Below are 22,561 nucleotides of genomic sequence, written 5' to 3' on the forward strand. Positions count from 1 at the left end.
TTCCAAACTTCTATTGAGCAGGATGTACCAGGCACACGGCAGGGAGGTAATGAAAATAACTTTGCCAATGAATGGAGCTTTGATTTTTCCACAAGCACTGCAAAACTCAAGAGCTGAGTTCATGGAGGTGAGAATGGAGCCATGCAACAGCTGGCCGAGGAGGAGATGCTTGGAAAAATCCCTCAAAAAAGCAGCCTCTGCGTGGAGTCCCTGTGACTCAGACACACGGAGCCAGCTCAGAGTTTTAAAAGGGAAGGGAGAGCAACACACAGCTGGGCGCCAGGCAGGGGATGAGGCCGGGCCGGGGAGAGAGGACCCTCCTCAGGCTTCTCCCCACGGCTGTCTTTGGGGCCACTGACCCAGAAACAGGTGAAGCGTCCATGCATATGCTGATGCCAACTTCTGTCTGTTGATTTTGCCTTCATAGCGCAAACCTTCCTAGAACTCCGTGAGCTCGGAGCTCGGTGACTCCTGCACCCTATGTGGTTTTACCTTCCTGACACTAACACACGAGCTGGGTTCTACGTGCTCAGCATGGCCTCATGCGTTTCCCAGGATGGCTCCTCTAACCAACGGGGAAACCCGCCGCCTCTGCACATCACCTCCCCGCCCAGACCGCGGAGGGCCTTTTGTTTCTGCCACTAAGAGCACAGCTCTCCATCTCCCAGCCCGTCCTTTCTCCAGCCGTGCAAAGTACGAGACAGACTCCTCAAAGCAACAAGAAGCACAGGTTCAGGGGGGTAAAAGGAGCTGTGGGGGCGGGGGCAAGTACCTGGACGGCTATAGTGCTGGGGCGACCGCGAGGTCGGGGTGTAACGGCCGAGGCTGACCGACCCGGTGGAGCTGGGGCTGGAGGTCCGGCATTGCTTGTAGGAGCGGTCGTCCTGCTCCCCCTGGGAGGAAGACAGCCCGGTGAACGCTGAGCCAGGAGCACCACCCGCCCCGTCCCACCCTTCCGCCCTCCGAGCGCTGTCCGCGTGCCTGACCCAGGAGGCTGACTCGACGTGGACCCGGGATGGAGTCCCCACACCTGCACCTGCCAGGACCCTTCTGGAGAGCCGGGCGGGGAGCTGGCCTTGGTGCTGACACTCCCTTCGGCCTGACATCCTTTAGCAGCTGTCAGGTGCTGGAGGGCGGGATGGTACCCATCCCTCCACAGCACCTCCTTGTGGCTGGGCTCTGAGGGTAGGTAAAGGCACCTGGCTCCCCCCACTTCCTTCAGTCCCCGTCTTGCCCAATCCTCAGCCCCCAAGGGTCCTCGGGAGACACTGAGACCCACGGAGATTCTGTAACCAGCCTCGACAGGGGCTCCTCAGGTGTGGGAGGTGAGAAGCCCCCGAACCCCGGGGCCCAGAAGCTCAGTTGAGCCAGACGCACAGTCACCGACAGCACAGACTCCACTCAAGCAGGACGGGCCGCTCTCTCGAGCGCTCAGAGCGGGTGGCGTGAGATGGCATGGCACGCGGGCAGGGGGTGGAGCAGACCGCTGGCCCGCCGCAACTCGGCACCCTGGCCAGAGTCACGGTGCGGCCTGGCATCCTGCCGTGGGTGGACCCTGCTGCTTTGCCCACCAGGCCGGCATGGGCATGAGCACTGGGGCGGTCTGGGTCTGGCACTCACGGCTCCCATGCCCTTCCCAGCTTACCTCCCGCCTCCCAGGGCTCCTCTTCAGCTAAACCCGCACGAGCCACTGTTCCTAAACCTTGCCTGCATGCCCACCTCCATGCTCTGCTCAGGCTGCCCTCATGCTGGAAGCGCACTTGTCAGGGCCTCCCCGCTCCCCGTGCTTAACACTGACCTCCTGGCCTGGCCCGCCACCCCCTTGGCGATGGGCACTCTGTCTCCTCTGGGGCTGCCGCAGTCCGGCTGTCTCGTCTCCATCCCCGGGCATTCTCTGCACAGCCCCACTGACCAGCTTACATTTTACAGGCGTCTCGTCGCCTCACTGCCCTGTCCCTGGGGCGCGTGACCACACACGGGCGTGGCCACTCGGTGCTGGCTCCCCACCCACAGCACTTGCTCTCACCTTCCCGCAACCAGGATCTGACACCTATGGAGTCTGACTGGCAGCCATCTATGTCATGGATCAATTTTGAGAAACAGACACAAAGGGCGGGCCGCTAACTATAAACACTATTTTATACAAACGCTTTCAGCACGTCCACCCTCAAGGCCCCAAGGACAGTCCCATAATCCCGCTCAGAGGCGGATGAGGTGGCCCCTGCCAGCCCAGCCCCTGGACCTGTTCTTCCTCTAAAGGAAGCCGTGGACCAGACCGCAGAACGCCTGTGTCCCAGGGGTCCGCATCACCGGACTGCCAGACACACGGGGAAGCATGCGGATGAGACACCATTATAAAAATAACCACCCCAGCCTCAGAGGGCCACGGCCTGATGCCAGGGCCAGAGGCCACAGCCAAGGGCCTGGGGGACCCTCCTGGGGGAGCCTCGGGTGGTCATCTTTATAATCTAGGCAGTGGAGCGATGAGCAGATGGGCAGGCTGGGGGGCGGTTACCTCGGGCGGCGTTGGCGAGAGCAGCTGAGGGGACTGTGGACACAACACAGGGGACCCTGTTAGGCCCGGCACCCGGGGGTCACGCAGGGAGGGCCCCACACCCCGGCCCAGGTACATCCACCCAGGGACTCTTCCTCCCGACAGGAAGGAACGCCTCCCTATGAGATCCCACATGGGTTCCAAAGCCTTCTCTTTGGAGACATACAGTCAGTGGCCCCCGAGAAAGAGGACCCCAGGACGGAGCTCTGTGCGGATGAGCGTGGACCTGTCTCCTCCTGGCTGGCCTGCCCCACCCGCCACCCTCCCGCGAAGACATGTTTCAGTAGGAGGACTGTTGGTCAGGGCATCAGGGGTCACCACCCCGTGAGCCCACAGGTCTTCTTCAGAAAAGATAAAGGGGCCTGGAGAAAGGAAGGGTGATTCGGAGTCTCGGGGTCTGGAGAGAGGACCAGAGTGAGGGGCTGGAGGCCATGGGGGCCCCGGGGCACGGTCGCCAGCCAGGCACCTCTCGTTAGAACAAGCGCACCTTCCACCATCTGTATATGGGTCTGTATTTGGGTCATCCACCACCTATACACGGGCTCAGGGAGGCAGCAAGTAGCAGAAGGGGCTCTGGAAACTGAGCTTCCAGGCAGGAAAGCTCACCTATCTCCCCCACACCTGGACAGGTAGGAAGATGTTGTGGAGAGTTTCCGAGGAGGAGCCTCGAGTGACTGGGGGCTCTTTTTTGTACCATCCCCGCCCTTAGAATGGGAAGGGGGAACATGTACTCCAATCTTCCCATTTCACAGACAGAGAGACTGAGGCTCAGAGAGGCTGGCAGAGCTCTGTGCTTCTGGCCCACTGCTCTTCCCCCTGCGAGCTTTCTGCCCTGGGATGAGCGGCTATAAGGCCGCAGGTCTAGAGAAGCGGGCGAAGCTGTCCAGCCCTGGGCCATGTCTGCCCAGCTCAGTGCCCCAACCCCCGTTCTGGGGCTTCCCAGGCCCCTCTTCATCATCTACTCACAGAAAGGGCCCCTCAGAGCCCCCCTCTGAGCAGGCCCGCCGGCTGGGGCGTGGTGGGGTCTGCAGAGATGAGAGGTCCCCGGAGATGGAGGAGGGACGGGATCCCAGCACCTCGCTCTGGGCAATGGTAGAAGCAGGCAAGGGGACGACAGTGACCAGAGTCAGCCCCCCGGGCCCGCGCCCAGCGCTGCCCCAAGTCCCACAGTCCTGTCGGCCACCCAGGCCCACGCCCAGCTCTGCCCCGAGCCCCACCTGGGCCCGCGCCCAGCTCTGCCCTGAGCCCCAAGGTCCTGTTGGCCCCCCGGGCCCACGTCCAGCTCTGCCCCGAGCCCCACCCGGGCCCACGCCCAGCTGTGCCCTGAGCCCCGCCCAGGCCTGCGCCCAGCTCTGCCCCGAGCCCTAAGGTCCTGTGGGCCCCCTGGGCCCACGGCCAGCTCTGCCCCGAGCCCCACAGTCCTGTCGGCCACCCAGGCCCGCGCCCAGCTCTGCCCCAAGCCCCACCTGGGCCCGCGCCCAGCTCTGCCCCGAGCCCTAAGGTCCTGTTGGCCCCCCGGGCCCACGGCCAGCTCTGCCCCAAGCCCCACAGTCCTGTTGGCCACCCGGGCCCACGCCCAGCTCTGCCTCAAGCCCCACCTGGGCCCACGCCCAGCTCTGCCCCAAGCCCATGCCCAGCTCTGCCCCGAGCCCCACCTGGGCCCACGGCCAGCTCTGCCCCGAGCCCCTGAGCCCCACGGTCCTGTCGGCCCCCCGGGCCCATGCCCAGCTCTGCTCTGAGCCCCACGGTCCTGGGGCCAGCAGGTCCCCCTCAGTCTCCTCTTTCCAGAGCACTGTGCCATGGGAGGTGGGCAGCACCAAGCCCGGGGTCAGGGCAGAGTGAGGGCGGGTCTGAGTGTGGGTGGCGACTGTGGCCTCAGTGACCATGGCAGGGGCCAGCCGCTGTGGCGTGACCAGTGAGTGTACCCCTGGAGGACCCTGCCCCGCGCTTATATCCCGCAGCAGTACCTGCCAAGCTGGGCTTGCCCGCATGACCCCCATTGAACCTGGAGACCCCAGAGCCTCAGCCACACCTTGGGGGACTCAGTTACGGCCAGGGCTGAGCTCTGCCCCTCGAGGGGCCGCCTGGGCCAGACTGCTGCATGTGACCAGCCCATGGACACAGCCGGCAACTGACAAAACGCTCCTCCCCTCCAACCCTGCCCCCAGGGTCACACCCGAGTCTCAAAAAGCCAAACCCAGGATCAAGTTCCAGGTTAAATGGAGAGGTGCAGCTGTGAGCCGGGAGGCCCTGACAAGGGCACCGCCCGAGAGACAGAAGGGAGGGGTCAACTGCGGTCCCACCAGGGGTCAGCCCAGCTCGAGGCGCTCATAGGACGGGGAAGCGTGTGAGCAGGGAGCGAGGCTAGGAGAGCTGGATGAGGGAACATGGTCCATTCCCCGGGCCTGAGCATCAGCCCAACTGAAGACAAGGACGAGATGCTCGCTTTGCCCCTGGCACTTTCCTGATCGCCCTCGAGCTTCCCGCTCCCTGACCCTTGCTCCAAGGGGGTCCTCCGTCCAGACTCACGGGCAGTTTGGGGCCAGAGCACTCTGGGGACTCTCTAAAGAGGAGGCGCAGGTTGTCTGAGGGGGTAAAGGAGGCTGAGGCCGCCCAGGCGACCCGCTGCGGGGGCCCCGTACCTCGCTGTAGCTCTGCCGGTCCCCCACCGAGTGGCTGATGTAGGGTGAGTAGGAGATCATGTCGGGGCGGTCGATGTTGTAGATGGCCTTGCTCTTAGGGAGGGCGGCCAGGTCTCTGTAGTCCAGGATCTCATCGCCCAGCTTGGCCTGAGAGAGGGCAGGGGGTGCCAGGAGGGCTGGTCAGACCCACACCCAGGGCCACATCGCCCGGCAGGCGTGGGAGGAAGCGAGTCTGAGTGAAGCGGGCGGAGGGGCAAAGGCAAGGGGGCGGGGAAGCCTCCTGGTCCTACAGTGAGAACTCAGCCTGCGGTCTAAACTCACACTCACACAGTTATGCTTGCATACACACAGACACATGTGCACAAACAAACACATGTGTGAGGGCACAGCAAACACACCTATACACACATACATGCATGCATGCAGATACACACTCGGGTGCAAACACACAAACACAGACACGCACATACACACATACGGTGCGTGTGGGCACAGGAAACCCATCGCTCGGTCGTGTGTAGCTCTTTGCTGCACAGTCCATGGGACTCTCTAGGCCAGAACACTGGAGTGGGTCACCGTTCCCTTCTCCAGGGGATCTTCCCGGCCCAGGGATCGAACCGGGGTCTCCTGCATTGCAGGTGGATTCTTTACCAGCTGAGCCACCAGGGAAGCCCGAGAATACTGGAGTGGGTAGCCATTCCCTTCTCCAGGGGATCTTCCCAGCCCAGGGCTCGAACCGGGCTCTCCTGCATTGCAGGTGGATTCTTTACCAGCTGAGCTATCAGCGAACATGTACACATGCATACAAACGCACACATGGACACATACAAACTCCCTCACATAATAGACCTGCATGCATGCAAACACAAATACATACACATGTGCTCACATAAAATACACACACACATAAATGACACACACACGTGCATTTGAATACCTGCTCGATGTATGTGCACGTGTATGCACAGATGCAAACACCCAGCACACGCATGCAGGCCTGCACACATAACACACGTGTGCACAGAGAATGTGTCCGCCCACAACTGTGGAGGGGGACGCTGACACACCCACAACTCCACCCACTCACACTCACCAGCACAACCCTCAGGCACCCACACACTCGCACACAACCACACCCACCCAAAGCAGGACACATGAGCACACCTCCACACCCAGCCACTCGTACACACGCTCAGGGCTTTGCAGCACTCCCTACACACAGCCAACGGGCTGGCATGTGAGGGGACAGTCAGCGGGCGTGCGACCTCACGGAGGTCACCGCAGAGGCGCTCACTCGTGGCGACAAGCCTGGGACCACCGCATCTGCTCGGGCGAGGTCCACGGGGCGGCTCGCTCTCCTATGACTGGGCTCGGTCTGCCCCACGGCCCACCAGCCCCTCCTCCTGGCTCTGGGGGCTGCCTGGGGGCGTGTGACCAGACAGGCCTGGGAGCTGCGCACCAGGAGGCCTGGCTCTCACAGCAGGGCTGCGGTTCACACCCAGACACTGGTCTCAGCCGCGGTGTTCCCGTGGCACACCCCCAACAAGTGCGCATGGAATGTTTACAGCTTGCGATCCCCACGGAAGAAGGGACGTGCAGCCCCAGCCCGCTCCCAGCACTGCCCGGTCCCCAGTGGAGTGGACGCCCAGGCTTCTGTCCCGCCTGGAGGGAACACGCCAGTCACCTCCTTTCCCCCGTGTCCCCTCTGAGGGTTAGTCTCAGGCTGGCCTTGCCAGTCGTGGGCAGAGCTGGCCAGTCGGGCTGCCCGCATTAGCTCAACTTGACCCCCAAACCTCTCGAGAACCCTCATCTCGACCTCGGCCTCCCTTGGGGACCCTCGGTCCGGCCAACACAGCCCCTGCCCACGTCTCTGCCCCTGTCCCAGCCCCAGGCAGCTCTGGTCAAGGTCCTCACGGCCTGAGTCCAGATCTAACCTCTGCCTCTGGGTGTGGGGGTGGCCATGGGGAGAGGCGTCCTGCCAGCAATTCTTCCAACAAATTCCAACAGCAGCATGAGCTCTGTGCTCCACCCCAGGCAGCAGTGGGCCAAGCCCATGAAGCGGGGCACGCACAGGACCTCCACTTCACAGGGGAAGAAGCAGAGCCCAGAGAGGTCAGGTAACGTGCCCAGAGCCCCACAGCCAGGGAACAGAAGCAGGTTGTCTGCGTGCAGAGCCGCACTTGCACGACAGCTCTCCTCTCTGCCAGGGCCACGTGTCTCGAGCTCCAGCTGCCCCCTTCACCCTCCAGCTCACATCCTCCGCAGCCCCCTCCAGGGCTAGGTGACACAGCCCTCACTGCCGTCTCCAGACTTGATGTTTGGAGCCGGATGTCTCTAGTCTGTCTGCTGTGTGGTCTCTCCTCTTCGCGCCCTCTGTGAGCCAGGCTCAGCCCCCACGCCCCAGCTTTCCCGCACCCTCCCAGGTCTGGCAGCTCTAGCCCACCTCCTCCAGGAAGCCTTCCCTGACCACCCAACTCCTAGGCTCCCGGGAGGCATCGGCTACCACATGCCGTTTGTGACATAGGTTGAGAGAGTGAACACCCGACGTCTCAGACTCTGGCGATTCCCTTCGGAACCCTGGGCAGTGCTCGGAAGACCTGAGTTCAAACCCTGAGTGTGCCATTTGTCATGACGATGACCCCTGATCAGCACTTCTGAGCTGCTCCTCTCTGTGTTCTGGGGAAATTGGAGCTGAGGCCCCTGGAGGTCCAGACCTTGTGTATCCGCTCATCAGAGCCCCTCACTCCCCGGCCCAGGAAACTAGCCACACCCAACTCCTTACCGTTTCCCCACGTCCAGAGCCCAAGGGCTCAGCACATGTAGATTCCTCCCTCCAACACGCCCTCCCCAGACCTCTTTGCCCGGCTCATCCTCTGGTCCTTCCAGAGTCAGCAGAGGCCTCCTCCTCCAGGAAGGCTTTCCTGCTCTCTCTCTCTCATCTGGGTTGGATGTTTTCCTCTTTTGAGTAAAGGTGCTGATCTTTGTTGGTGCATCAATGTCCCCTCCCTGCAAGGCTAGTGGCTTGTGGACCCAGGACTCTGCCTCACCATGGAGCCCCTCCCCCTAACTCCATGATTGACATGACATGGTCCTCAGGGCAAGCATGCCGCACTGAACTAAAATCGATCAAGCATTCGCCAAAGCCAGGTGGATTCTCTGGGCCTCCGTCTCCCCCTGAAAATGGGAATGCCACCTGGGCCTCGCCATCTGCTGGATTTCCGAACACCCACACAGCTTGACCTAAAGGGCGATGCTGCCATGGGGTTGGGGGAGGCTGTGCCTACCCACCCTGCCCCCTTTGCCCTGCTATGATCACAGCGCTCAGCTGCCCGCTGGCTTGTTCAGCCCCAAACGTGTGGTCAGCGAGGCCCACCTGGCCCTGGGTCAGCCCCTGACTGCAGGAATCAGAGAGAGCGCCTGACAATGCCAACCACATCAACATGAGCCAGCTCAGAAAGAGGGCCCCAATCCCCAGCCCCTAGCCAGGTGGCTAAGTGGCCGTGCTCCCGGCTGCTCACATCCACACCACCCAGTGGGGCTCAGAGATCCATTGCCTAGCATCCAGGTCCTGGGGTGGTCGCCGTGACAACAGGCTATGCCCTCCCATTGGCGGAAGGCCACTGGGCTGTGTGTGTCTGCGAGTGTTTTCCCTCCACTTTCTCCTCCCTACTCTGTATGCAGCATGTGTGTGTGCTAAGCCACTCAGTCGTGTCCAACTCTCTGCGACCTTGTAGCCCACCAAACTCCTCTGTCCATGGGATTCTCCGGGCGAGAATACTGGACTGGGTGGCCATGCCCTCCTCCAGGGGGATCTTCCTGATCCAGAGATTGAACCCACATCTCTTATGGCTCCTGAACTGGCAGATGGACTCTTTACCACTAACGCCGCCTGGGAAGCCCCTAGGATGTGACCGTATATGATGTTACAACTGTAATATAATCCTGCCAATAATACAATCTAATGATGCCCTTGTACACTATGCCAACTCACTGCTTTACTGGCATGGTGAAGAAAGGTTACAGAACAATATAGCCCACGTGACTTCATTTTGTTAAAAAGAAAGAAATAAAATACATGCACACGGAGAAAAAGAGACCGAAAGTGTGTACTTCGATATATAAACGGTGGGCTACTCTGGCTGGGAGGATTATAAATGGTATTCATTTTTGTCTCTATACCAATCACTATTTTTTCCTAATAAGTGTGGGTTACCTTTGTAATAAAGAAAAAGGCAGTGAAAAGATTACTTTTTAAAAACCCACAATTTATTGAGCTTCCCTGGTGGCTCAGATGGTAAAGAATCTGCCTGCAATGCAGGTGACTCGGGCTTAATCCCTGGGTCGGGAAGATCCCCTGGAGAAGGAAATGGCAACCCACTCCAGTATTCTTGCCTGGAGAATCCCATGGACAGAGGAGCCTGGCGGGCTACAGTCCACGGGGTCACAAAGAGTCGGACACGCCTGAGCGGCTAAACAGCAACGAGCAGTTACCAACAGCAGCTGCCAGCTGTGGACAGGGCCACACTCGTGTGCCACGAACACTCGTGTGCCGTCCAAACACCGACAGTCACCATTACTGGTCCTGATGATGACGGCATCTGGGGTGGATCGTGTCCTCCTCTTTTCATGGAATCGCTAACCCCCAGCCCTACAGAACATGTATTTGGTGAGAGTGACCTTTAAAGGGTGGTTAAAGTGAACCGAGGTCAGCAGGGTGGGGGCCCTGAGCCAGCACCCGGGGGTCCTCCCAGGACGAGGAGGTCAGGACAGACGTGCACAGAGGGACGACCACGTGAGGACACCATGGAGAAGATGGCCGTCCACACGCCCAGGACACAGGCCTTGCAGGGAACCAAGCCTCCCGACACCGTGACTCGGACGCCCAGGCTACAGGATGGAGAGAAGGTACGTCGCTGCAGTTGAGCCCCCTGGTTTGGGCACTCGGTACGGCGGCCCCGCAGACAAGCACTGATGTCACAACATGACTCCAGTGAGCACTGCCTGGGCCCCCGCTCTGGGCTCAGGGCTGTGCCCAGGGCCTCGCGCTCAGGCCCCCCGTGGCCCTGGGCAGCAGGTGCTGTGGGCCCCCAGGTACGGGTGAGCTCCCGGAGGCTCAGAGAGGCTAACGCCTTGCCTGAGGGCACACAGCTGGCCTGGTGACGTCAGGCTGTCTTTCTGAACCTCCAAGGCTGCATCTGCCCAGGGTCATCTGACCATTCGCCCTCCAGACTAGAACCTGGGTTCTTATCATTAGGGCAGGAACGGCCCTGTGTCCAACCAGAGAGAAAGTTCCAGGGGCTGAAAAGAAGTGTCGAGAGAAGGGAATCCGATCTCCATCGTGTTAGAGAAAAACCAGGCTCCGGCCGTGAGTCAGGGGAATGGGAGAGGAGACTCGTGCTGGCCGACCAGCCTGCAGGGGTAAAGCCGGGCCAACCAGCCTGCAGTCCAGGGCTCATCCCACTTTCCCGTTCCCTCCCCGAAGCACAGGCTCTTTAGACTAGCAAACCAGCAAGTAATTATAACAGTCACCTTCCGTTTCTAAAGCCACCACCCAGAGGTAATTGCTGTCAACAATTAGTTAAAATGTTTTCAATCATGGTTAGACTTGTATGTGCACACACACACAGACACACCCCCACACAATATCCCGTGCACACATGCACATGCAAAAGCACGCATGTAGACACACTCACACACATATCCATCCATACATGTGCACACACGCATGCCTACATACATGCATACACTCAAATACACACAATACACATATGCATGCCTACGTGCACACGAATACCCACACACATAAATGAGAATGGGACCACATAATACACATCATCCCTCACACGCTCCTTTGCGAGACACATCGGAACTTTCCACATCAACAGGCACAGATCTGCACCATTACTGGCGAGTGCTGTTTATCCAGGTGAGTCCTGGCTGCGGGATGCAGGCAGGTGTCCACACCGACACCGCTGTAAACCACGGCCATGAGCACACCTCTCTGCACACCAGACGCCACGTTCCGGGGCAGCCGTGGTCACACAACACATCCACGCTGTAGGCCCCAAGTCAGCCTCAGAATCTGTGCCAATCTCTCCTGCAGCCCCACGCCCCTCGCCCCCGAGGGCACGCTCAGCAAGGACCCCGGGCCCCTGGTCTTCTCCCCTCTCCACAGAGAGAATGCGACTTACATAAATCACGCGGCTCGGAGACCCTGAGGTGCTGGAAGCAGGTACAGAAATGATGCTCTCTGAGGAAGTCCTGGTTTCCTAGGAGACGAGACAGGGAGAGGCTGAGGCAGACTCTGTTGACGCAGAGAACCTTCCGGAGGCAACTACAGCGAGTCGAGCACCAGCAGAAACGTTGGAGCTCACGAGACCCTTTCTATGGGTAGGTTGAAAAATAAACACGTAGGCTTGGATGAACAAGGAAGCTGTAACTGGGAGACACAGCGGGTGACCCTGGCTGCCAGCAAAGGGGCCATGTGCTCCCAGCGCCGAATGGACTCGCTTTGCGACCACGAAGCTTCCATGTCGCTGAAATGATCTTTTCATTTGGAGGGTGAGAGCAAGCAATGATGCGTTTTCAAGGGTTCTGCATGCCCCACCAGCAAAGGCAGGATCGAGGCGCTCGGAGAGCGGATTCTCCGCGTCGATTCTGGGGGACGCGCTGCAGCGCCTCCAGCCCCGCCTCTGTGGTCCGACGGGGCGGCCGTCCCGCCTGGGACCTGTTCCTCGGGTGCCCACTGCAGCTGGGGACCATCCCCCCAGCCCTCCTCACTCATCTCTGACCATGACATCCGCACCCCCATGGTGACAGACCCCCCCAACCCTCCGTCTCCTCTGCTCTGTTGGATCAGGTCCTCCACCACCGTGATGACCCTGCTTTCCTTCAGCTCCCGCCCCCCTCTCTGCACCCGAGTCCATCTCCGCCTGCCAGGCGTGACCTGGCAGCTCCTGGACTCTCTCCTGGTCTAGCCCTTTCCCCAGCCAGGACCACCCAGCCACCTAACTTTCCAGGCCTCCCACTCGCCTCATCCAAATGAAACCCATCTCCACGAAGGGGTTCCTGCTTCCCGCCCCCCACTCACAGCTCCTCCTGTTCTGTTTTTCTTATTTGGCCCTGCCACAGGGTTTGCGTGCCTCCTACAGTGGAAGTGTAGAGTCCTAACCACAGGACTGCCAAGGGAGGTCCAACTCCTCTCTCGTTTTTTAAGCAGGCCCCTTCTCCCCCGACCCCTGAAATTCTGTCCAGCCCCTCACAGTGGTCCACACCTCCCGCCAGGAGCCTGGGAGGGGCCGTATCATGAACTGAACCGCTCCTCTCCAAAGCTCATAGGTTGAAGCCCACACCCCAGGACCCCAGAACGTGTTTGGAGGTAGGATGTCTGAAGACGTAATTAGGTTTAAATGGAGTCTTCAGGACAGGACTGGATCTGACTGTCTTCCTTATGAGAAGAGGAGACTAGGGCACAGATGGATGACGTGTGAGGCACAGGGAGGAGACGGCCGTCCACACGCCCAGAGGCGAGGCTGCGTGAGGAGCCGAGTCTGCCGGCGGGCCCTGGAGCTGCAGCCTCCAGAGCTGAGAGAGGACAGTTCCGTTCGTTGTTTAAGCACATTTGGTGTGGCTAACACCTGGAGAAGACTCTTGAGAGTCCCTTGGACTGCAAGGAGATCCAACCAGTCCATCCTAAAGGAGATCAGTCCTGAATATTCATTGGAAGGACTGATGTTGAAGCTGAAACTCCAATACTTTGGCCACCTGATGTGAAGAGCCGACTCATTGGAAAAGACCCTGATGCTGGGAAAGACAAGGCAGGAGGAGAAGGGGAGGACAGAGGATGAGATGGCTGGATGGCATCACCGACTCAATGGACATGAGTTTGAGCAAGCTCTGGGCACTAGGGAAAGACAGGGAAGCCTGGCGTGCTGCAGTCCACGGGGTTGAAAAGAGTCGGACACGACTGAACAACAAAAGAGCCTGCCATGGAGCGCCCCATCCTCCCCTCGGGGAGATGACCCAAGCGCCTCCTACACTCAGCGTGACACCGGCAGGGGCGAGAGGACACCAGGACTGGATGTGAGCCCAACAGGCGGCGGCAGGGACAACCTGACAGGCATGGGGGTGGCGCCCGGGGAAGCCTGACGGGAAGCCTGATTCTGCATCTAGAAAGGAAGGAGAAGGACAGGGCGTGAAGCTCCGCGGCCACCGCCGCGCTCGGTCACTTGTCAGCAGGTCCAGCCTCCTTACCCCGGGCGTCACCCTGGCACCCTCTCTGAGGCCCCACGGCCCAGCTGCACACGCGGGATGGGGCACTGACCACAGGCTGGCAAAGGCCGGCAAGAGGCTGGGGTCCCTCGAGAAGGTCAGCCTGACCCTGAGGCTCGGCCACCCCCAGGAAGACACACACCACGTGCTGCGGTTTCAAGGGAGACACGCCGTGGGAGGCGGGAAACACAGCGTCTGTGTTTTACCACTGTCCCGGTGGCCAGGTGGCCCGTTTTGCTAGGCAAAAATGCTGTGTGTGTACATTTGGCACATCTGAGAAAAACGTTTGACGCTCAGCTTCCTCCTCTGTGCAATGGAGAAGCCTGCCTGGAAGGCTCTTTCCCTTGCCGAGGACTCAGACACACAGCCTGCTAAGGTTTTGGCTCTGATGAGTCACCCTTGCTCTTAGTTCAGTTGATTCCAGCTCACGAAGTCCCTTCTTCACAAAGCCGACTAACACTGGCTGTTTCAGAAGACAGTGCCTAAGCGGAGAGCAACAGCCGAGCCACAAGAACTGACCCCAGGCCCCGAGGGACATTTCCTGGCATTGTCGGGGTGGCACCGGGGTTACTGACACCACGACCCCGACAGAAGGGGGCTTGGGCTGTTTGCACGGCAGCAAGAGGGTCCGGCTTTCTCCTGCACGTTTCAGGGTCCAGAGCAGGCAGCTGGGCAGCTACACGGTGCCCCCCATCTCTGTACCCCGGTTCCCAGACAAGGAGAAGTGGGGGCGGGGAGAGGAGCAGCGCCCCCAACCCCCACGATGTCCTCTGGGTCAGGGAGCCTAGATGGAAGGGGGCTGAGTCCAGGCAGTCTCCCCCAGAATCAGGAGACCTGGGCTTTCTCTCATCTTCTCTCTACTTTGCCTCCAACTGGCCCAAAGGAGCCTCACAATCAAACCCAGCACCCAGCTGCGTTCTCCGGGGTGCTGTTCACACCCGCCCAAGGCCGAGTAGTCGTCCAGCCCCATCCACCCAGCCCGGCCCCAGAAAGCGCCATCCTACAACAGGGTCTCGGGGCACCTGGCTCTCATTAAGGTCAGACACAAGCTACATGGACACACAGAGGGAGGTCAGCGCCCGCTCGTCTCCACGTTAAAGCCTAGGGGCTGAGTTCCCAGAGGGCTGGTGGTTGGCCCAAGGCCACAGAGGCTCCAATGGCAGGTCTGGCTCTCCCACCCCGGCGGCCGCTGTGAATTCCGCTAGAACATCCTCGCTCGGGGTCAGTCTCTCCGTCTTTGTGTTCGCGCCCCCGGGGCAGCCTCACCAAGCCTGGCTTCTCTCTGCTCATCCGCCCCTCGGTCAGTACAGGGGCTCTGGCTTCCTCCTCTGGGTGCCCCCCAGGCCCCGCAGTAAGCAGCCAGGACCTCCGTGCACCCCCAGGGTAGGCGTGATCACAGACAGCCACAGCCTGGGGGAGACCAGCCCTCCCATCCAGGCTCCCTCTGGTCCCACCGGAGCAGGAGCCGCCAGGCTGGCCCTGCCCCGGCCACCTTCTACATGCACCGAGGCCTCTCCAGCTTCTCAGCAGACACAGGGCCGTCCCTTCCCACGGCTCTGAAACCCTCCTTCGATCCCCACCTGTTCATGGCTCCTCAGGCTGGGACCCCACACCCAGAGCAGGGCCGGCCCCTGCGACCCGCCCTTCCGCACACCTGCCAAGCCCTGGCTCCAGGAAGCCAGGCTCTCCCCTAACCCCACCTGCCAGGCCCTTCCAGCCAGCCCTGTCCCTCCCTGCCTCGCAGGCAAGTGTCTTGCACCCTGGAGCCGGCCCATGAGTCTCTCCCAGACGCTGTAGGGCAGGGACGCTCATTCACCTCTACGTTCCCGGCGCCCAGCCTGGAAGGCACAGCAGGTGCTCGGGGACCGTGAGTTGAATGACGGTACAATCCAACGCCCAATGAGGCACTGGGGACGGGCTGTTAGGACCACAGCCTTCCAACGGGAACCCCCCGGGCACCCTTGGCAGACGAGCATCCTTATCCTGGGGGGCAGCGCTCCCCCCGGTGGGGCACGCAGTCAGGGATCTTCCAGGAGTGAGGAAGGGCTGCTCTCCCTCTCCTGGCTTGCTCGCAGGGACTCCGGAGCTGGCCTCAGGGGCTGGAGGGGGGTCCTGGAACCCACTGGGCCTGGCATGCCTGGTTAGCTGACCGCTGAGCACCCCTCCAGATGGGCAACTTAGCTCTCATCTGGTTGCCAGGTTACAGCAGAGCCACCTCCGCCCGGAGGCTGGACTCAGAGAGAGTGACGCCACCTCTGTGGTATCCCCCGGGCTGACGGCCGCCGAGCCGACCCCGCCAGGCTGACCCAGAGCTGACCAGGTCCAGCAGATTCATGCTCGTTAGCTGGCTCCCACTCAACGCACACTACAGAAAAACACGGCTCTCTCCTGCTGCGCAGGCTAGGGGCGGTCAGCTGGCTGGGAGAGCTGTCTCCACGGGCCCGAGTGACTGGGAAAGTAATCTACGCCCTCCCTGTCCACCTGCTGCCCATTGACTGCCCTGCCCACCCACCGCCCTGTCCCCCTGCTGCTCTGCCCACTGACTGCCCTGCGCACCGACTGCCCCATCCACCCACTGCCCTGTCCACTTGTTGCCTGGCCTGCCCAGCGTTTAGTCTCATTTCTCAGGCGAGACAGAAGAGGCTCTGAGGGGCAGGGGTGGGGAGGGTGAATCAAGGGACACGCAGGGCATGACCAGGGCCTGGATCCTGTCACTGGATACGAGGGACAGCTGTCCCCAGGCTGCCGGCCTCTGCCCTCAAAGTTCCCAAAGCATCTGTGGAGACAAGCCCCGGAAGCCAACTCTGGGGCCATGACCAGCCCCCAAGACAATGGTCCTTCTTTCTGCCCTGTCCTGCCAGCCTCCAGCACCCAGAGGGCCTCCTTCCTGCTGGGCCAGTGGCCCATGGTCATCCAGGGCGGGGGCTCCAGGCTGAGAGCAGATGTGCCTGCCACTTCCAGGCCCGCTGGGTTCCCTGCAGGTCCTGAGGCCAGCTCAACAGTCGGTCCAGCATCCAGGGCCGGCGCTGGTCACCCTGACCTGGTTAGGGGAGGCGCAGGGCACGGAGGACCCTGGGTACTTCGTCCTCCTCCATGGAGCCCTCCTGCCCTGGCCCAAGGCCACCTTTCCCCAGGCCCTCACGCCACGCCGGGCATAGTGGGATGGTCCCCATGGCCCTCGATGCGACCTGCAGGTAAGTCCACCTGCTCCTCCGAACAGCAGCAGCTTCGGGCCAGGACTTGTGACAGTCACCTTGGTGCCCCAGACTGAGAACCAGGCTTGGCCCAGCCAGACCCTCGCTTAAGCTGTGCTGAATGAATGACTCATGAAGGGGTGGAGACATGAAAAGCAGAGGCTTCCAAACCCACTGAGATCAACTGCTAGAGGAAAAGGGAGACTTTCCCTCTGCTGAGTTCTTTCAGAACAGGCTTGGCAAGAGCCTGTTGAACTGCTGGGTCCCACCCTCCCTGAGGAGCCCACACGAGGAGGAGGGTCCCCTCCACCAGCCGGCGACCCATCCTGTCTCCTGCAGCTGCCACCAGCAAAGCAAGCCCTGCGCTCCCCCCAAAAGGAATCCTAGGCGTCCCACGGCCTTGAGTCCTAGAGGCCTGGGTCCCAGCTCTTGCGGGAATCGCAGAGTGACTCCACACACCGCGCTTGATTTCCCGCAGGCACGTCAGCCACCCTGCAGTCCCCCAGCTGTCGTTTCCAAGTCCGGATGCAGACCCGCTGCCGCTATGGGGCATTTGAGTCACCAGGGGCTTCAAGGGCCCATCTGCCCAGTGGCTCATCTGTAGCAAGTTTGGCAACTTTCAAGGTCTTGGCGAGGCCTGGACGCCCTGCATGGGGGCGGCTGTGGGAGACCAGGGGTCGCTGGGACGAGGCCAGGAGTTCTGTGGGTCACACACGACTTGCCCCCCCTGGGGGGGGCGGGTGCACTTGCTCCTGGGGTCTGCAGGGTGTGGATCTCAGCTGAGGTCGTGCAGGGGCAGGGGTGGTCCCTGACAGAGCAAAGCTGGCTGCCACACCTCCCCTCGAGGGGCCTGGAGGGGTGGGTGCCCTGAGCTGCAGTTCACCCAGATTCACTTCCTCCCTTCATCCTGCAAACACTTCTCTGTCATCTGCCAGGGCTTGGCTCGGGGCCAGGGGGTTCAGGATGGAGGAGCCTGGAGCCCGGCAAGGAAGCTCTGGGAGAAGAGGATGTGAGCAGAGGTGTCTGTGAGGTTTCAGGGGACGACATTTTAGGTGGATCTGAGGGCCCACAGGACGCGTTTGCTGGGAGGCAGGGTGCCAGGCACGAGAGGGTGGCCCAGGCAGGAGAATCGTGTTTCTGCAGGTGCAGGCGGAGGACCCCTGCCCTGCTGACCGCCCCAGCCAAAGGGAGCTTGCCTGTCCTGCCCCGGGGGCCTCTTCCTGAGCCCCCAGCCCTGCCCAGGACCCCCCACCCCTCTTCAGGGTTCCACTCCCACTCGATTCCTCTGGAGGACCCCCTCTATGTCCCCCCATCACCATCCCCAGGAAAGTTGGTCCTTCCCCTGCTCTCCGGCCCCGCCAGCCCATTCCATCACTTGCTTGTCGGGGCGCTGATTTCTGTCTCTCCTGGGGACACCAGCCCAGGAGGGCCCCGGGGCAGGCTGGCCCCCTCCCTCACATGGCACCTCTGGCCGGGCGCCCCAGCAGGGCCTCTGCGGGATGAGGAGTCTCACCTGGCCCAGAGGGGAGGGCTGGCCTGGCCTAGACACGGGTCCTGCCCTGCTTCTGGAAGGTGATCAGGGTCACACCTGGTCGGAGCTCTCTGTTCGGGGGGAGGGCGCTCACCACACCCCCCAGGTCTCAGAAAGAGCAGCCCTGAGATGCTGGCGGTCCTGGGTGATGTCACCGGGAGAGTGAAAGCAACCACATGGCAATCAATCAATCGGCCAGTCACTCGACTAACGGAGCCCCGGTAAGATCTCCGGCCATGGGGCTTCCCTGGTTGGTAACGCCTGGTGTGTGCTGACGTTGGGAGGCGTGGAATCCAGGCTCCACCAGGCGAGGACGGTGGCAGCCTGGGTCCAGACCTCCCCCCGGGACCCTGCCTCACGCTGGGCTGAGTCCACTCCACTCTCCCCGGGACAAACCTCAACTGGGCTGCCACACTTTCCACTGAGTCCTTGTAACTTGGTTTTGAACCTGAGGGCAGATGGGGAGACCCTGCGAAGCAGCTGTTGGCGTCAGAAGCATGGACGTTCTTGGGGACTCAGGAGACGTGCTAACTTTTCACTGGTCCCTGAACTTTCGCAGGCATCGGCGTCCACTGAACAAAGGACGGCCGGGGCGGGGAGCCCCCGGGCCAGACAGCAGCCGATCTGCTCTTTCTACCTGGACACTCGGGGGGCTCGGGCCACCCACCCCACGGCCCATTAGGACTAACCACTGAGCCTGCAGACAAGCCAGCACCCCCTCAACTGTGTGATGCAGCTCAGAAGCTGGGGAGAGGGCATCGGAGACTGAATTCCACCAACCTTGTTTTTGTCTTCAGTTCTGGCTGCTTGTCGACACGCTGGGTGCCAAATGGAGGAGCCTGCGGACAGATGGCCAAGAGGAAGAGTTAGTCTGGACTCCCAGAGGTAGGGCTTGCAGGGGTCAGGAGGAGGGGTCAGTGTCCACACTAGGATCCCACCACGCTCTTCTCTGCCGAGTCACATTGAGACCCCATGAACCTCCTCTGTGCCGAGTCACGCTGGGAACCAACCACCCTCCCCTGTGCCGAGTCACACGGGGACCCCACTGCCCTCCTCTGTGATGATCACGCTGGGGCCCCACCGCCCTCCTCTGTGCCGAGTCACACTGGGACCACACCGCCCTCCTCTGTGCCGAGTCACGGGTTGTTCCTGGGTCTGCGGCTCTCAGGCTCTGGGGCTCACAGTCCCACTGGCGACATGGAATAAACAGGTAGAGCATCACCATGAGCCAGTGCTCCCACGGGACCCCTCGGATCCCCAGCACCCAGAGGAGGCTTTCGAGGAGCGCTCTGGGAGTGGCTTCTATTCAGAGTCAGATAACTCAGGCAGCAGATAAAGGGGGCTGTTCCTCTCCGTGAAGTGGGCAGTGGCCAAGCCCAGCCATGGGCACAGTGGAGTGTGGAGCCGGGCGCGACCTGAATGGGAGATGAGGGCTTTGGGGTGGATCTCTCAGATGGAAGGCAGGAAGGAGGACCCTCAGGTGGGAACCTGAGGTGTGGGCTGGGAGTGAGACTGTGGGCTGGGGCCCAGCCCCTCACTGCTTCCCAGGGTGTCTGAGCTGTCTTGGTCATGCCGGACCCACCCAGCTTTCCCCATCTATGGCCCCGCCATCAAGGTCACAGGTCCCCCAGGGCCCTGAGGGCCTTGCGTGTGTGCTAAGTTGCTTCAGTCGTGTCTGCCTCTATGGAGCATAGCCCGCCAGGCTCCTCTGTCCATGGGATTCTCCAGGCAAGAATACTGGGGTGGGTTGCCATGCCCTCCTCCAGGGGATTGAAGCTGTATCTCTTATGTCTCCTTCACTGGCAGGTGAGTTCTTTACCACAAGCACCCTCCCCAAGGGTCCTGCTCTTCTCTAATTCAAACTCGACCTCCCCAGACCTCAGGCTTTTCCCACCTTCACTCGGGGCCAACAATAATCCTACCTCAGCAGGCCACTGGGAGAACTTAACACAATGAAACAAGGGTAAGAACTTCAGGGTCTGGAGACCCTACTTCCCCCCTCGCTGAACCTCAGCCTGACCCCCCTGCGCCACCCCCCCACCCACACCCCACTCACACAGCCCTCTGCCGGGGGAAGGTTTCCGCCCTCTGGTGCCAGGCTAGCCCACGTTCCCTTGGAGATGGGAGCTGTGTCCACACCACTCTCAGGTTCCCCGAAAAGCCACAGAGTAGACACAGTAGGGGGCCCGACTGGTCATAGGGGCTTAAACCTGTGGCAGGAGGAGCTGCAGCCCGTTTCTGCCTACAAAGCCTCTAGGTCACGCGAGTAAACACTTGGGAAGGGAGCTCATTTCTGCCCCTCCCTGGAAAAGCACCTACACCAACCTGGAGCTCCCAGAGAGACCGGGAATTGATTGGTGTGTGTGAGCTTTTATTAAAAAAATGTATTGTTTATGATTGCAAAGGTAATGGATGTTCTTTTTTTTTAAAAAATGTACTGATTTGGCTGTCCCAAGTCTTAGTTACAGCATGCAGGATCCTTAGGTACAGCTCGTGGGATCTGGTTCCCTGAGCAGAGATCGAACCTGGGCCCCCTGCACTGGCAGTGAGGAGTCTTAGCCGCTGGACCCACCAGGGAAGTCCTGGTAACAGGCACTCTTTGTTAAAATTTAAGCAAGACCTTAAAGGAATCAGCAAGACAGTGAGGGTCACCTGCAGTCTCCTGCTTGCTGTCGTCCCGTGTACACGTGCACATTATATGAGTTTTGCTTTAAAATGTCTCAGTGCTTCTCCATATAATTAAATATCAAAGGTGTAAACTTTTAAGGGCTGCATAATATTCCATCGTAAGGATCGATAGGAATCTCTTTATCTGCTCCCTGACTGTTATTTCCAACGTTTTATTTCTAAATAAAGTCATGGGAACTCCATGAAACACAAATTCCACCTCATCTCTCTTACTGACTTGAAGGCTTCCTAAAAGTGGGTCCTCCTGGCTCAGAGAGTGTGGGCATTTTTAAGGCTCTTGAGGCATTTTGGCAAGTTCACAATTTTCGCTCCATCAGCCAGGTAAGAGGCCTGTCTACGCCAATTCTCCAAATAGGGGGGTGTGTCTGTCCTTTTAACCTTTGTTGATCAATGGGGAAAATAGCATCTAATTGTTATTTTATCTGGGTACCCCTGATAATTGGGTTTCCCTCATGGCTCAGTGGTAAAGAATCCACCTGCCAAGAAGACTCGAATTCAATCCCTGGTCCGGGAAGATCCCCTGGGAGGAGGGAATGGCATCCCATTCCAGTATTCTTGCCTGGAGAATCCCACGGACAGAGGAGCCTGGCGGGCTACAGTCCATGGGGCTGCAAGAGAGCTGGACACAACTGAGTGACTAACATAACAACCACCCTGGTAATTAGTGAGTGCCAACCTTCTTCCCAGGTGTGTACCGAGTCTGCAGACAGGCAGCTGCGTCCAGGGCTGGGAGGCGGGGCTGGTATTTGGCGGGAGTTTGGTGCGGGGGCTGCCTCATCTCCCTCGGAGGCCAGAGGGCTCACAACCCTGCTCCTCTGAGCTTTTACTGCTCGGGATTCATCCATCAAACACACCCTCCTGGAGCCCCAGCACGCAGGTGGACCAGGCAGGCAGAGGGTCTCACGGTGTCTGTGCAGGGCGGGGGCCTCGCCGTGCACAGTGACTCCTGTGCTCCGTGGAGCAGGCGTGAAAACCATCAACCAGGTCTGCACCCTTAGGGCACAGACTGGGGAACGGGAGGTGGGAGGGACGGGCTTTGACACTCCACAGGAGGTCAGGGCGGGTCCGGCTGTAGAAACGGGGAGCCGGCCTCAGCCCAGAGCTATGAAGAGCGTCTTTGTCCTGAGACTGGGTCCCCTTGATGGCGAGCTCGTGTCCCGGGCTCCCGTGCTTGGTGTCAGCAAGTCCCGAAAGCGCTGTCGCGGTGGGGGGTGGGCACCTCGGGCTGCAGGGGGCTTCCTCCCCACCCAAGACATCCCGGCACAGCTGGGAGGGGCCCAAAGGACCCCTTTGATAAGCTCTCAAGACTAAAGAACAAGAGGGGCCACTGGGGACCAGGCCGTCCCGGCTGATGTCAGCCCCTGAGCTTGTCTCAGAAAGGCAGGCCTGTGTGACATGCGGTGCCCGGGTGAGCTCATCCCATGGCCCATCTGGGGGACACTGTGCAGCCTGCTCGGCTTGCCTCTGGGGTCACGAGACAGAAAAGACGCTGAGACCACGTGGGGGGGCAGGGGAGGGGTCTCAGCATCCAACCATCCTGCTGGGCCCCTCAGGGAAGGCCTTCAGCCTGTGAACCCAGGCCCAGTGAGAATCCTGCTGAGCTGCCTTAGCAGGGGGGGCGCGGGGACTCCCCAACCCTTGATATATGCCCAAGCTCCTCGGCCTCCGCCACAGACTTGGC

General features: G+C 60.6%; 1 protein-coding gene across 24 annotated transcripts in view; it reads right to left on the minus strand.

The window, feature by feature from the left end:
* The window catches only part of ABLIM2 (actin binding LIM protein family member 2), a 165,410-nt gene that overhangs the window by 57,446 nt on the left and 85,403 nt on the right, over positions 1-22,561 (minus strand). For 14 of the 24 annotated variants that reach the window (XM_055589214.1, XM_055589195.1, XM_055589205.1 and 11 more), the window contains 5 exons: positions 18,973-19,031; positions 11,388-11,465; positions 5,197-5,343; positions 2,516-2,548; positions 773-893 (listed from right to left, as the gene is read on the minus strand). In XM_055589214.1, the coding sequence (XP_055445189.1) occupies positions 773-893; positions 2,516-2,548; positions 5,197-5,343; positions 11,388-11,465; positions 18,973-19,031 (438 nt within the window). Of the gene's footprint in view, positions 1-772; positions 894-2,515; positions 2,549-3,520; positions 3,637-5,196; positions 5,344-11,387; positions 11,466-18,972; positions 19,032-22,561 lie in introns of all 24 variants that reach the window. The other 10 variants (XM_055589198.1, XM_055589209.1, XM_055589193.1 and 7 more) reach the window with 2 other exon arrangements.

Source organism: Bubalus kerabau, chromosome 7 (assembly GCF_029407905.1).
Source record: "Bubalus kerabau isolate K-KA32 ecotype Philippines breed swamp buffalo chromosome 7, PCC_UOA_SB_1v2, whole genome shotgun sequence".
Lineage (NCBI taxonomy): Eukaryota > Metazoa > Chordata > Mammalia > Artiodactyla > Bovidae > Bubalus > Bubalus kerabau.